The sequence below is a fragment of the Macrotis lagotis genome, chromosome X, assembly GCF_037893015.1.
Source record: "Macrotis lagotis isolate mMagLag1 chromosome X, bilby.v1.9.chrom.fasta, whole genome shotgun sequence".
Classification (NCBI taxonomy): domain Eukaryota; kingdom Metazoa; phylum Chordata; class Mammalia; order Peramelemorphia; family Peramelidae; genus Macrotis; species Macrotis lagotis.
In genome coordinates, this window is record NC_133666.1 from 533289612 (window position 1) to 533305504 (window position 15893).

The window sequence follows — 15893 nt, forward strand, 5'->3', positions numbered from 1 at the left end:
CCTTCTCCCCTAACCCTGAGAGAAAGCAATCTAATATATAGGCTTTCCATGTATAATTATGCTAAACATAGATACATAAAATCATATTGTGAAGGAAGAATCAAATCCAAACAAGAAAAAAATAGAAAAAATGACAAAGTAATTTTTTAAAATTTTTATTAAATATTTTATTTGAGTTTTACAGTTTTTCCCCCAATCTTACTCCCCCCCCCCCCCGCCACGGAAAGAAATCTGTCAGTCTTTACTTTGTTTCCATGTTGCACATTGATCCAAATTAAGACATTTAATAATTGGATATTAAACTTTGGTCTGCCTTTAAACTCCACAGTTCCCTCTCTGGATATGTATTTTCCATCACAAGTCTTTTAGATTTGTCTTTGATTATTGGACTGATGAAATGAACAAGTGCATCATTGTTGATCATCACCCAGTGTTGCTGTAGGTTCATATTTTCCCGTGTATAAGATGTATCTTAATTTGGGGGCCTGAAAAAGAATTATATAAAGTTATTGAACTCAAGTTTTATTCATCATGAAATTCAAGGACCTTTGTCATAGTTTTCAGACATCTTTTGGGCAAATCAGGTGTATGGACACATGCATGGTCCATTCAGTTTCGTGAACCAATTGTGTCCTTTTAAATCAGTCACTTTTTCATCAGAAAATCTTCTGGCTCATGCTGAGTCATCTTTGTGGACACAGGAATTCCAGTTGCCCTTTGCTTTTCAATCCATATCTTCCATTCCCTCTCTAAATCAAGCCATTTGGCTGACTTGCCTCTCATGGTCTTTTTCTTCCGGGGCATTTTCAGTAGATTGTTCTTCCCATAGCCAGTCTGATTGTTTTCTCAGTTGGAGGACCAAATTGACATTCAGCAGCACCATTTCCATTCACTTTTGCAAATTGGATCACTTTTTAACTTGAATTCAGAACTGTCAAAAATCTTCTGAGCCATTTCTGGGCAGAATGTGGCAAAACATAACCTAATATACTGGTAACAGATACAAAACAATGAACACAAAGACAACAAGCTGGAAATACTAGTAAAAAATCTACAACCACTGTATCTTTTCTCCCCTGAAGATGAGGTTCTTTTTTTAAAATATTTTATTTTCCCCCCAATTACATATCAAGAAAATTGAAACATTTTTATAAGCTTTTGAGAAATCCAAGTTTTTAGATCCCAAATTTTTCAAAAAAGGGTGCGTCTTATATAGGGAAAAGACAGGTATAATGTTGCTCTGGTTCTGCTCATTTCACTCAGTATCAATTCATATAAGTCTTTCTGGGCTTTTCTGAAGTCTCCTCCCTCATAATTTCTTATAGAACAATAGTGTTCCATTACATTCATTTGTTCAGCCATTCCCCAGTTGATGAACATTCCCTCCAATTCCAATTCTTTGCCACCATAGAGAAAGCAGCTATGAATATTTTTGTACATATGGGTTTTTTTTTTACCCTTTTTTGTGATCTCTTTGGGATAGAGACCTAACAGTGGTATTGCTGGATTTAAGGTTATACAGTTTTATTGCCCTTTGGGCATAATTTCAAATTTCTTTCCAGAATAGTTGACTCAATTCACAACTCCACCAACAATGCATTAGTATCTCAATTTTCCTACATCCCTCTTCAACATTTATCATTTTCTTTTTCCATATTAGTTGATCTGATGGTTGTGAGGTGGTATCTCAAGACTCTTAACTTGCATTTCTCTAGTCAAAAAGGAATTTGGAGCACTTCTTCATATGCCTATAGATAGTTTTGATTTCATCTGAAAATTCCCTGTTCATATTTAGATGTTTTATCAAGAAATGATTTGTATTCTCATAAATTTGACCCAGTTCTCAATATATTTGAGAAATGAGGCCTTTATCAGAGTTCCAATCAGCTTTTTTCCAAAAAAAAAAGATGTTTTATCTAACTTTTTAAATACTCCATTTACCTCCTTAACTTCTTTCCTGTTTATTTTTTGGTTGACTTTATTGAATTCTGAGGGGACAGTTGAAGTCACCCACTAATATAGTTTTGCTATCTATTCTTTTGTAACTCATTTAACTTCTGGTTACCTCTTAAGAGGATGGAATACTCCAGGCTTATTGCTAAGACATCTTTTTTGTTAACTTTATATTACCCCTCACTCTTGCTACATGACTGGTCCAACTTTTTTTTTCTGGTGATTCAACAATGTGATGACTTTTTTTTTTTGCAAGGCAATGGGGTTAAGTGGCTTGCCCAAGGCCACAGGGCTAGGTAATTACTAAGTGCCTGAGGCCAGATTTGAACTCAGGTACTCCTGACTCCAGGGCCAGTGCTGTGTCCACTGTGCAACCTAGCCACCCCTCATGTGATGACTTTTTAAATATCTCTTATTTATTTTGAGTTTTACAATTTTTCCCTTAATCTTACTTCCCTCCCCCTCACAGAAGGCAGTTTGCCAGTCTTTACATTATTTCCATGGTATACATTTTCAAATTGAATATAATGAGAGAGAAATCATATCCTTAAGGAAGAAACATAAAGTAAAAGAGATAGCAAGATCAGACAATAAGGTATCATTTTTTTTTCTAAATTAAAGGTAATAGTCCTTGGTCTTTGTTCAAACTTCACAGTTCTTTCTCTGGATACAGATGGTATTGCCCATCACAGATAGCCCCAAATTGTCCCTCACTGTTGCACTGATGGAATGAGTAAGTCCATCAAGGTTAATCATCACCCCCGTGTTGCTGTTAGGGTGTACAATGTTTTTCTAGTTCTGCTCATCTCGCTCAGCATCAGTTCATTGTGTGGTTGTTTTCTTGACAATGTGATGTAAACCTAATCATGGTTATTATGGACTTTCACTTCCAAATGGGTCACCCCCAATTTTAATTATTTCATGAATGTTGTATATGATTTTTTACATACAGTATCACTGGAAATATGTTAAAAAGATAAGCCTATGTCAGCTAGGTGGCATAGTGGATAAAACACTGGCCCTGGAGTCAGGAGTACCTGAGTTCACAAGTGGCCTCAGACACTTAATAATTACCCAGCCGTGTGACCTTGGGCAAGTCACTTAACCCCATTGCGCTTTAAAAAAACCAAAAAGATAAGACTTTGCTGTAGGTTGCTACAGCACTCTGACTTGAACCTTCTCTCTTTATTCTGTTTTAGTCTTCTCATTATTCCCCTAAGGCATTCTCCATTCTAAGCCTTCCTTCTTCAAGAGAAAAATAAAATAAAAGCCTTCCCTTAAATAAAACAGTATACATTCTTATAGTGCTTTAGTTTTGGTTTTAAAAATTATCTCTCCCTCTTGTTTTCTTAATTGAACAATTAAAACAAAAATCTTCACTTCCCAATTAGAAATAATAATTTTTTAAAATTCCATATTTAGCACGAGTGGGATTTTAAGTCAGGTGAATTCCCAGGCCTTTGAAGAAAGCTTATCTCCATCTTTTAAAAAAAATCTTAATCTTTTATTATATATAGCATGATACAGCATGATGGAAGGCCATGTTGTGGTATTTAATCTCTATTTGAAAACTCTAATTTTGGAATAATTTTGCTCAGCAAATCAATATGTAGGAAAAAACCATTTTTTAATCAAATAGGAAAAAAGTTTAAAAATAATAAAATTATACAAAACTTGATTATTATAAAATGTTTATAATCATTAGTAATTCTGGCATAACAGCATGAGATATTTATTACAGAATTTTTCCAGAAACATTTCAATAATAATATCATGACATGGGTTATTGCATAGTGGTTAGAGGACAACCTTAAGACTCTTGAATTCAATTCCTGCCTCTCATACATCCTCATACATACCTCTTATACATCATACATAATCCTGCACAAGTCATTTTCTTCAGTTCCTCAGTTAACTCTTTCACATGATAGATTAATCTGCATTCAGAGAGGGAGAGCCCTACATCAATGAAATCAATAAACCTGTAGTCCCTGAAATTCCACTCTCTTCCCAATCTCCCTAGGTAAAAGCAGAATGGGAACCTTGAAATTTGCTGTCTCTTGTGGAGCTACCTTACCTCCCCTTCATGCTTATATTTATTGGGTGTAAAATATCTGAATCAGGTCAGATTGTATAGTAGCAATAAAATATCATGCTGATATTTACTAGGTGTAGAATATTTGAATCAGGTCAGATTGTATAGTAACAAATCTTAGATCTCTCTTTTCTTTTTTAACTACACTCTACTTGTGACAAAGCATGGAGATGAGAGAACAAAACTAAAAGTTTTATTTCAGCCTGATATATTTACTTGAGCAAAACACCAGGCTTTTAGGTAAAAGGCATATTTGAGCCTATATGTTTTGTGAAGAATTGTAAAGCTTTTTATTCTTCTCCAAATTCTCTTTTTCCCCTAATAAACTTTAGTTATTCCTCACTTCTAAGAACTCTAAACTTTTTTTTTTAACTTCAGCCTTTTTTTTTGTTGGTTAATTCTAAGGAATTTATGCATGTTCTTTCCAGAAGGCAGACTCCCTTTTTCAACTCTACATATGTCAAATGGCTTGAAGCAATTATTAAAAGAAAGTTTAATAAGGAAAAATTTAAAAAAATTTTATTTCCTTTGGGTCATTCCATGATTGATAAGGCAAACTTAGGAAATAAGACAAAAGAAGTTTATTGTAGCAGAACAGGAAGCAGCACTGGATGGACGACTGTGTTGAATTCAAACTGCCCAGAATGTTTATAGACAGGAGTAAAATATTTCCACATTAGAGAAAGACAATCTTGATTGGTGTATATTTCAAGTGCCAACTCAGTTCCTCTACTATTACAACATCATAAGGGGATGAAATTAATGCTTAGAAATTAGGATTATTGCACATTTGGGTTTCCCCTTCCTGGCCAGCATTTACCCCAAAGAACAGAAAAGGTGGAAAGATGGAGTCAGCAATATGGGGTCTCAGCAGTAATGACTGTCTTGGCATAACCTGAATGTTAGTTGGGCAGGTAAAGGATATCTCAGATGTTGTTCAAACAGCATACTTTATAATGAGTTGCATAATTAAAGAGGGCAATTACATCCATTTTTTTTTTCACTTTGCCCCCATCAGGCTAGTCTCGGCTTACATATTTCAAAATATTGAGAAGATCTATTCTCTGGCACTCATAGAGGGCTCTGGCTAGCTTTCCAACAGTGGCACCCTTATTGCCCTCCCTCATCAGCCACTTCTGGATCATTTGGTAAACCTTTTCTTTCAGTCCATCTCGATCATAGTCATGGTCAATTTCATCAATCTGAGATTGAGTGAAGCCTAACCTCCGGGCACAATTTTTCCAATTCTTTCCAAGATTGTCTCTTACTGGGTCCAGATGTTTGTCCAGCAGGCTAGTAGTATCTCCTGTCAAAGGAAAAAGAGAAGCATCTAGATATAATATTCAGAAAACAAATTCACATGTCTCCTAAAACTGATAATCATATTCAGGTCAAGGGAAGGGGCTGGACTACTTAATCTCTGAAGACCCTTACAGTTTAAATTTAGCACTCTTTGATGCTAAGTATGCTAATGGTGTTGAATTTTAAGTTGGGAGGAAGAAAGGTATTGCATTTTATTTCTAAATTCTCCCTTTCTGAACCCAGAAAGATACTTGAAATGTACGCTCTCCAGAATATAGAGGGTAAGAAACTCAAAGTTATCTTCTACTCATCTTTTTTGTACATGCTTGTTTGCTTGTTGTCTTCGCCAGCCTGGGAGCTCCCTGAGAGGTGTTTTTTTTTGTCTTATCAACATCATCTCTTCACAGTTTGGCACAGCATCTAGCACAGAGTTAAGTGCTTTATAAATTCTAGTTGACCTGACTTCCTTTCTGACTTTTTCTTTACTGCTAGAGAGAAGCCTTGACTATTATTGTCATCTATTCTTTACACTTCTTTATTCCCACCTTGACAACTATCTTATTCAAAAGATTCATAATGGAGTCAAGCAAAGCTAGGAAAAGACATCTGTGTGCCCGAGGCAAAGTGGAAAATCATTTTTCCTGCACAGGCATATCTCATTTTTATTATTTTTGCATATACTGTGAATTTTACAAATTGAAGGTTTGTGGCAACCCTGAGTCAAGCAAATCTATTGGTGTCATTTTTATAACATGTATTCACATATTATCTTTGTCATACTTTGATAATTCTCACAATATTTCAAATAATTTCATCATCATCATCATCATCATTATTATTATTATTATGTGTATTATGGTGATCTGTGATCTTTGATGTTACTATTGTATTAGTTTTTGGAGAACCATGAACCATGAACTTAATTGATAAATGCTGAATATATTATAACTGTTCCACTGACAAGGCCAATCCTGTCTCACTCTCTTCAGGTCTCCCTATTCTATGAGATAAAACAATACTGAAATTAGGCTAACTAATAAATTTAAAATGTGAAAGGAAGAGTCAATGGATGCAGCAAAAATCAGTGTTATCTTATTTTTAAAAATTGTCACGGTCACCCCAACCTTCAGTAGTCTAACTCTGATCATTTAGAAGGCAACAACACTGGGGCGGCTAGGTGGTGTAGTGATAAAGCACCGGCCCTGGAGTCAGGAGTACCTGGGTTCAAATCCGACCTCAGACACTTGATAATTACCTAGCTGTGTGGCCTTGGGCAAGCCACTTAACCCCATTGCCTTGGAAAAAACCTTTAAAAAAAAGTCAACAACATTGAGGCAAGTTGCTCCACCAACAAAAAGGCTCAGATGATGGTTAGTATTTTTTAGACATTGTTAGACATAATATTATTGTACACTTAATAGACTACAGTATAATGTAAACATAACCTTCATATGAACAGAGAAATCAAAAATTCTTGATCTGCTTTATTGAGATACTTTATTGCAGTGGTTTAGAATTGAACACAGAACACACAATATCTTTAAGGTATGCCTGTATATGATGACACTCTACAGGCTTTGAACCTTCATTCTAACATACCCAACTTGAATCCACAAAATAATATGTGCTCAAGGAAGGAGAATTCTTTGACATTGGCTCCAAGTGTTTAGAAAAAGGAATATGAAAAAAGTATCCTTTATTCTTCCTTCTTCTTGCCCCCTGTAATATTGTGCTCTAAATGTCGGTCTCCTTCACCTTTCCCTAGTTCCAACTCTGGAGTCAATTATCATGGCACAAGAATGCCCTCATGGATACATTTACTGAGACCATTCTCATTTTGATGATGCATTCAGGGCAATGAGCAGCAATTTTTTATTTTAAAACAATATGTTGTATATTATATTTACTACCAGCCTACCATCACCATATGGCAAAAAGAATCCAGTTCCAAGTCTTTAAGCTCTAGGGATCTGGTTTCTTTAGGAGATGAAAGATAAGAGATGATGATAATGTTCTCCTAAAAGATGTTTGAGGACTAATTAGAAAATCCATTTGTAAAAAAAAGTTAAGTTCTCTGTAAACTAATAGACTGCTAAATATTCTATAAAGCACAATATGTACTAAGAGGTCTATGTTCACAAATGTATCCTTCTAATTTTTTCCCTCTGAGTTTACTTTTTCTCTATCACCACAACTCTTCTTTTTTCCTAGCCATGCAGTTTATCTATTTCTTTATTCTTTTTTTTCCCTATGATTCTCATGTCCCCAAGACTCACAGTTTTATTTTGAAATGTCTGTTCTGGCATTTTCTCTCATAAAGCAATTAGTCTCTGCCACTACTCCCCCCCCCCTTAATTCTCACTAAGTCAGAAATTGGACTTTCTCAAGGCTTTGAATACTATAAAGTTCCTAAATTAAGTCCCTTAGGATCTCTTTAGATAAGTCTTTTTTAGGGGGGTGGTGGTGGTGGTAATGAATACAGACCTAGAACTTTTTCTGTTTCCTTTTTAGAATCTCCATTTAAAGAGGATACCTAGGCCAGTCATATCTCATTCCTTTCTAGAAAGCATTATGACTACTATGCCTCAGCTCTTCATCCAGAAGCTCTTTCTGGCCCAGGAATTCATACACTGATCACACCCTCTATCCCCTAAAGCCTCTTCCTCTGACTGAATAGTTCCTCCATGAACCTCTATTTAAGCAGCCAGTCTGGGCTCATTCCTCTCAGGCTGCACACTAGATTTACTTTATGGTTTACTATTTTCTTTACCATGTACCCAGGTACATTTATCTGACTCTCTATCTAGTACCTTGGTCTACCTCTCCAGTTCCTTGGTCTACCTCTCTGTCTCCCTTTTCAGTTTCCCTTTTTATGTGTCATCTTTCCCTATTAGAATGTAAATTCCTTGAGAGCAGGGATAATTTTTCTACTTGCATTTGTATTCTCAGACCTTAGCATGGTGCCTAGTACATACATATTAAATACTTAATAACTGACAAACTTTTGTCAACTTCATAGAATCTGTGATAAGCCAAGAAGTAGTACTTTGAATATCAAAGCATTGAATGCTATAGGTCAACCAGGACCATATTTCTATACTCCTAGAAGCTGCTCAAACAGATGTTTGAAGAAGTCCTCTGCAAAACAACTTGAGTTCAAAAAAACACCCAGAAAATCAGGTTAGTTAGACATTTATCCTATGGTTTGGATACTACTTGATGAAGATTGAATTTTTCAATATCTTGGACATAATAACACCTCAGTGTGCTGCTCAGTAAGGAGAAGAGAGGAGAGGAAATTAAAATGAGTATTAGAATTCCATCCCACTTAAAAGAGGAAAAAAACCATAAGTAACTGGGGAAAGGTTTCTTCAAAAAAGATATTACCAAATATTTGTAGAAATTTGGATTCTGGCTCTTGTTGAATATTTGCAGTTGTGTTTTCTATAGGAAAATTGTCATCAACCACCATGAAATTGTTACTTCCAACTTGAATGCCAGTACTTTTGCTGATCTTTATTGAATCTTCTAAAGCAGTACCAAAGGTGGAGAGATAAAGAAGAAGAAAATAATCATAGTTAATTAGTATAATTTAGTAAGTCTAATCAAGTCAGTTTCTTATTCTGTTTAACTCTCCCAAAATACAAATTCCTATAGTCAGTATTCTGTAGCTAAGTTTGCTAGCCCAGTTTCTCAGTAATTAGATTTCCTTTATCATCATCACCTTACTAATAATATTGTTCTTTTTTTAAAATTTTTTTTATTTATTTAAGGCAATGGGGTTAAGTGACTTGCCCAAGGTCACACAGCTAGGCAATTATTAAGTGTCTGAGGCTGGATTTGAACTCAGTCTTCCTGACTCCAGGACCAGTTCTCTATCCACTGTACTTCCTAGTTGCCCCTAATCATATTATTCTTTAAAAAGGTGAAGAAGAGAAGGGAAGACCAAAGTTTTAAAAGGTTACTGTAATTTTAGCATTAGAGAATATTTTGCATGGTTACCCTGTGAATTTGAATATCCAGTTAATTATCCCTCAGTGTCCCAACTGAAAGTACTAAGGTCAGTTCAATAAGATTATTATTTTTTTTTTTAGGTTTTTGCAAGGCAAATGGGGTTAAGTGGCTTGCCCAAGGCCACACAGCTTGGTAATTATTAAGTGTCTGAGACCGGATTTGAACCCAGGTACTCCTCACTCTGATTATTCTTAACAGTACATTATGTTTTACTGTCTTGCAATAGCAATGAAAACGTCTGGTGATACTGACAAAGTATTTTGAAAAAAGATGAAATATAGGAAGTCTTCCACTCTTCTCATTTACAAAGAGGGAAGTCATCCTTTAAAATTTTTACAACCTTCTTAGAAGGCAAAATATCTTTATAGTGCTTTTAAAACTGTTATATTGGAAACCATTTTTTAAGAATGGCATAGAGTAAAGACAAAGAAAAAGAGATGTTTGAGTTTGGAAACAAAATGTAAAATTGTTTCCAATAGGCCAAGTTATATCTATAAAATAGATACAGCTTTGAAATCTATGCAAATTGGAAGAATTCAGAGAATTCTGGCAAATAAAACTCTTTTAGGCAATGTTTTGCAGGAAAAAACACTCAGCAAATGCACAATTTGTACATAAGCAAATTAGCTGTTGAAGTCAGTTGAGATAGAGATTTGATTAAAACATTTTATCTCAAAGAGTTGTTTGCAATCACCAATGTTTATATGACCCTCTTTTAAACCTCCTTATTGCTACCACTTAAAAATACAAATACTGAATTGTGGCTCTGAGGAAATCTTCAATGGTTCTGAGCTGGACAAATTAATGTTCATATTTTTATTTTCAAAGACCACAGGAGGCAGAATATAAGAGGTGCAAATGGGTGCCACTTAATGGAAACCATCAAATTTCTAAGTAAATACTGGCAAATATTTGATATGCAATATATATATATGTATATATACATATATATATATATATTAAATTAAAATCAAATCATTTCCTCTGAAGACAACCAGGATCTGTTGTCAACTCTATGATTGTTACCTCGGCCTGTTGTAGATACAGAAAATGGAGGAACAAAAGAATTATTCATTGATGGTATGCTTCTTACTTGACCTGTATGACCAAAAAAAAAAATGACAAAATCTAAGTCATACTTCTCACTTTCGGCAAACAAAAATATAACAGGAAAGTATAGCAAATCCTTTCTTATTTGTTATAGTGATATTTTAAAATACTAATGCATAGTTAGAGTTATATAAAAAGAAAGAAAAATAAAGCCAGTTAGCAAGAACTAGATGGCTATCAAGATTCCTTCCAAAGCTAAATACACAATAAGAATTCAGATCAAAGCATTTATAAGTCAAAACTTCCTACAGGTTAAAGAAAAGTCTAGTCGGGAGAAATAAAAGCCATATTTAGCAAGTAGATATCTACTATCCTTTAAGTAGGGGACAATTTTCAACAACTTGAATTACTTTTAAGATTTGTTAAAGTACCATAGAATATCAATGGGAAAAATACTCATAGCTCTTGAGCTAATTTGGCTAATGAGCCCATCTAGAATAGGAAGAAATATTCCAAAGAGATCAAATGAGGAAAAATGGACATATTTAGGCTTTCCTGTTTTCATATATGACTTACAGAACTGGTTTTTGGAAGATGAGCAGTCTTTCAAAATATAATACACTTATTCAATAGTGATTCTTCTTGCAAAGTAGAAAGACAAAGTACATCACATACAAAACACATACAAAGATGTGTTTTCTCTAAAAAAATTTTTTTCCATTGTAGTTTTGAAGGTACCAAATAGAAGAGAACTTTAAAAAACTAATTAAATTTAATAATTACTTTTACTCTGGTAAAAATTTTACATGATATTTTGAAAGGGAGGCTGCATATGGGAACTGGTGAAGTAGGTAATGACTACTAGGGTCTTTTGCCCTAGTGCTTGCTTTAGTATATCCTTTTTTTTTTTTTAACAATTGTCATTTATAAGCTTTTTCCACTTTAAAAAAATGGATTTAGAACTTAGAACTCTTGGAAACCATCACTTATATTTGTCCTCAAGATATGAAGTAAAAAAAATCTGAGTTTTTTAAAGTAGGAGCTCTTCTGATCCAACCTTTCTGGAGAGCAATTTGGAACTAGGTCCAAAAGGCTATGGAACTGGACATACCCATCCAGCAATACTACTACTAGGTCTCTATCCCAAAGACATCCAAAAAAGGGAAAAGGAACTCTTTGTATAAAAATATTTATAGCAGCTCTTTTTTGTAGTGGCTGAGAATTGGAAATTAAAAGGATGCCCATAAATTGGGAATGGCTTAACAAGCTGTGGAATATGACTGTAATGAAATATTATTGTGCTATAAGAAATGACAAGCAGGTTGATTTCAGAAAGACCTGGAAATATTTACATGAACTGATGCATAATGAAGACTATCTGCCTCTAGAAAAAAAAATTGATATTGGAACATGCTTTTTTTTTTCATTTCTTTTTTTAAATTTGAGTCTGCTTGTATAAAATGACTAATATATAATTTCACAACTATAATCTGTATCTGATTGCTTTCCATCTCAGGAAAGGGGAAGTAGAGGAAGGGTTAGAATATGAAACTCAAAACCTTAAACAGAAATGTTTAAAAAATTGAAAAAAGTAAAAAAAAAGTAAAAAAAAGGTTAATGTTGGGGTTCTTACCCTTTTTTGTGTATTATGGACCCCTTTAGCAGTCCAGTGAACCTATGGACTTCTTAACAGAATAATTCTATTAAATGCCCAAAATAAAATACATGGAATTTATAAAGGAAACCAATTATATTGAAATTGTTGCTATTATTCGGTTATTTTTAGGCCTATCTGATTCTTTCTGACTCCACTAGAAGTTTTCTTGGCAAAGATACTGGAGTGGTTTGCTATTTCCTTCTCCAGGTCATTTTATGGATGAAGAACTCAGGCAAACAGGGATAAGTGGCTTGCCCAGGGTCACAGAGCTAGTAAGTGTCTGAAACCAAATTTGAACCCAGAAAGATGATTCTTCCTGACTTCAGACCTGGTACTCTATCTGCTGTGCCACTTAGTTGCCCTATATTGAAATATAGCTCTCAAAATATATGTTGAAAAACAAACAAGTTAATGGATCCTAGGTTAAGAACCCCTGTCTAACAAATGTTTCTGGGACCAAAATCCAATTTTCCTTACCTTAAATAGCTAGTTTATGATTCCATGCACTTGGCATTTTCCAAATGTTAAATAGACAACTGCTTCCCCATATGCATAAGAGTCACAATAGAGACAGTGTTAACTTTACTTTCAGGAAACTACTAGATATAGGAAAGAAGCAGATAAAAGAGAAAAAATCAAAAATCTGGATTACCTGTTGTAGTAAATGGGAGAGTTTGTATGTTTGATCTTATGTTGGACTCAGGCACAGGTATTTTATAGTTGGTATTTACACTACTTAGGTTTGCTCCATAGATATTGTTTGTTCTTAGATCTATTGACCTTAATCCAAAAAATTGATGGTTATTCAATTGTGGTACTGATAGAGGGGTAGATGATTCTGTTGGTTGCTGTAATAGATTGTTATGATTGGGAGGACAAGAGTCCCTCCCAGCCATGAAATTATTCTGATAAAACCCATATTTCTGAGGCTGAGTAGGTCCTACTGCAAAAGGGTCATGGGAGACTCTTCGTCTCCTTTCTTCTTCTCTTTTAGCTGCAACAGATCTAGACTGATTATTTGTCTGCTTATCCATTCGGCTTCCATAGAGATGGTAATTTGCCTCTTCTTGTAACTTGTTTTGTAGGCTTGTGGCTTCAGGAGGGGACTCACTCTCCACTGGCTGGTTGTCAGGGTAGGGAGCAAACATGGAGTCATCAACACATCCAGTCCCGAGTTCCTGGGAGCTATGCAGTGAATTGGGCTGTTCTGTAGCATGGAAAGAAGTAGGAGTATTAAATAAAAGCATCATAATTTTTAAAATATGGAATTTATTAACAGCAAAATTAATAACTGATATTTACATAAAACTTTAAAGTTTGTTTGTAAAGTGTTTTATATACATTATCTCAGATGAATTTTACCTTATTATGTCAGTGAACCTCACCAGAATACCATGGAAAAAACTTGAAAACAATTACAAGAAATCTGAGCCTCTCTTTTCCCTTAGGAGTTAATAAATGATAATTCATATATAGGAGGACAGATACTATATAAAGAGAGATCCAGAAAAAGAGATACCCTGGTTAAAGGAGGAATGACTAGGAATTATTTCTGTCAGTGGTGACAGGAGAAAGGAGGAAGCTTACTTCAATTATAGAAAAGGAAGTACTGAAAGGAGAAAGAGGAAAAAAGTTGTGCTAAACTTTATATGGCCATGGTAAAGTTGAAACTTCTTATGATAAAACTCAATGATTTAGATTGCTTTAGGCTACTAGATAACTGGTAATGAAAAAAACATCTTTTCAACCATTGTTCTAAATAAATATTGCATTATTGCACCTGGCATTTCTATGACCAGAAGTAAACTACATCCTATATATAACAAGTATCCAGGGGTGGCTAGGTGGCGCAATGGATAGAGCACCGGCCCTGGAGTCAGGAGTACTTGAGTTCAAATTCAGTCTCAGACACCTAATAATTACCTAGCTGTGTGGCCTTGGGCAAGCCACTTAACCCCATTTGCCTTGCAAAAAACAAAAACAAAAACAACAACAAAAAAAACAAGTAATCCTTTCAACTATATTAGAATTTAACTATAGAGTAGTTTAAACAAAAAAAGAAAGTAAACTTGAAAATATCTTTACAATCTCAGTATTTTCTGCTAGCTGAGTGAGGGTCAGCTGGATGATAACAGGGAGTACAGCAAAAAGGTGTGGGAGGGTGTAGAGGTTAAAAGAAGCCCAGTAGCAGCCCTGTAAGAAGAACTTAGGAAGATTCTCTTTGCCTTCTCCCTTTTGGCTGAGATTCTTGTCAATATTTTTAGGGAAGTAGTCAAAAGGAGAACTGCTATTATATTCTTGGTGAATTGGAAGCAATTTTTGGTAATTGCAGAGTTCTGGTATGAGAATAGGAAGAGGGACGCATCTATGGGCAGCAATCCTTCCCAGTGGTCAATTCTTGTTCCAGTCTTTCAGGATCAGTGTCAGGGGAAATATCATGTCTGTGTTCCTGAGGAGTAGGAATTCCATGTTTTCTGTCACCCAGCTGTTAAACATATAGAAAGAGGGGTTGTGATGAAAACATGTAGCCTGAGTCTGTGGAAGCTATGCTATGGGAACACTCTCTTGGAGCCAGTCCCCTACTATGAAAGTGAATTTATTCCACTGGTTCCATTACCCTGGCTGTCAGAAGTTGGGAAGACTGACAAATTGAAGCTGATCTCAGTCCCTAATACCAAAGCAGCAGCAATAATGATAAGGAGATAGACAAGTAGTAGAAACACATCATCTATGCCATTTATTTGGCATTCAATCACATTCTGCTTCTGATAACTTAGCTTTTTTAATACTTCAATATTTTGACTCCCAAGAAGATTATAGTCTTTAATGGCAGAGAAAACTATTATATTTCTTTGTAACCTGTTTTGTCCCAAGAAGTTTTTTACAAAGCATAAACCCTCAACAGATGAATGAATGAAAATAAAAAGGAAGTGAATTGCAGGTCTCCTGAAAGTTACCTGAATTTGTTCTACTTGGGGACACTGGTACTGAATCAAGTTGGAGAGACAGCATCCTTTTCACTACTTCATTTGGAGCAGGATATGCTTTCTGTAGAAAAAGCCAACCACATGAAGTAATTCTTTTGCAAGCAGCAAATACAATTCAGTTATGGAAAAACCACAAAAAATATGAATTATTACCTTTGTGATCTGAAATGAGAGAGACCTTTGCCATCATATAGTTAATCCATTTCTGAGTAAGAATGACCTTTACAACAATCTCCAACAAATTATTATCCAATCTTTGCTTAAAGACTTTTGGGGATAGCTCATAACTTCCCAAGACAGCCTGTTATACTCACGGAAAGTCAGGAGGCTTTCCCTTATATTATTCCATTCAGAAACTTCCACCCATTGCTCCAAGCTCAGTACTTCATAACCAAGTAGGACAACTCTAATCTCTTTTCCCCCATAACAGTTCTTCAAACACACAAGATCATAGGATAATAGACTTAGAATTGGAAAGGACTTGAGAAGTCTTCTAGTTCAACTCTCTCAATTTTACAAATGAAGAAACTGAGACCTAGAGATTTTGTGACTTGACCAAAGTTACACAGATATTAAGTGTCAGAGTCAAAATTTGAACCCAGATCCTCTGACTTCCAATTAAGAAATCTTAAATATAGCTAATGTCACCCCTAAATCTTCTCTCCAAAGCTAAGCATTCCTATTTCTTTTGACCTTTTCTTATAAAAATATGAGTTCTATGATCGTCATCATCCTCTGAATGGCCACATATTTGTCAATATCTTTCTCAAAAAGTGACACCCAGAAATGAACTCAATATTCCAGGGTTTCATATCACCAGGGCAGAAGAGAGCAG

The 15893-nt window shown here is 35.0% G+C and overlaps 1 protein-coding gene across 2 annotated transcripts in view; it reads right to left on the reverse strand.

The window, feature by feature from the left end:
* Window positions 1-230: 230 nt before the first annotated feature.
* Window positions 231-15893, reverse strand: part of RIPK1 (receptor interacting serine/threonine kinase 1) — a 62963-nt gene continuing 47300 nt past the window's right edge. The window contains exons 8-12 of one of the 2 annotated variants that reach the window (XM_074199411.1): window positions 15029-15119; window positions 12724-13278; window positions 10391-10462; window positions 8738-8875; window positions 231-5354 (exon numbers count right to left, since the gene is read on the reverse strand). In XM_074199411.1, coding sequence (XP_074055512.1) covers window positions 5068-5354; window positions 8738-8875; window positions 10391-10462; window positions 12724-13278; window positions 15029-15119 — 1143 coding nt within the window. In that variant the 3' untranslated portion in view covers window positions 231-5067. Of the gene's footprint in view, window positions 5355-8737; window positions 8879-10390; window positions 10463-12723; window positions 13279-15028; window positions 15120-15893 lie in introns of both variants that reach the window. The other variant, XM_074199410.1, reaches the window with a different exon arrangement.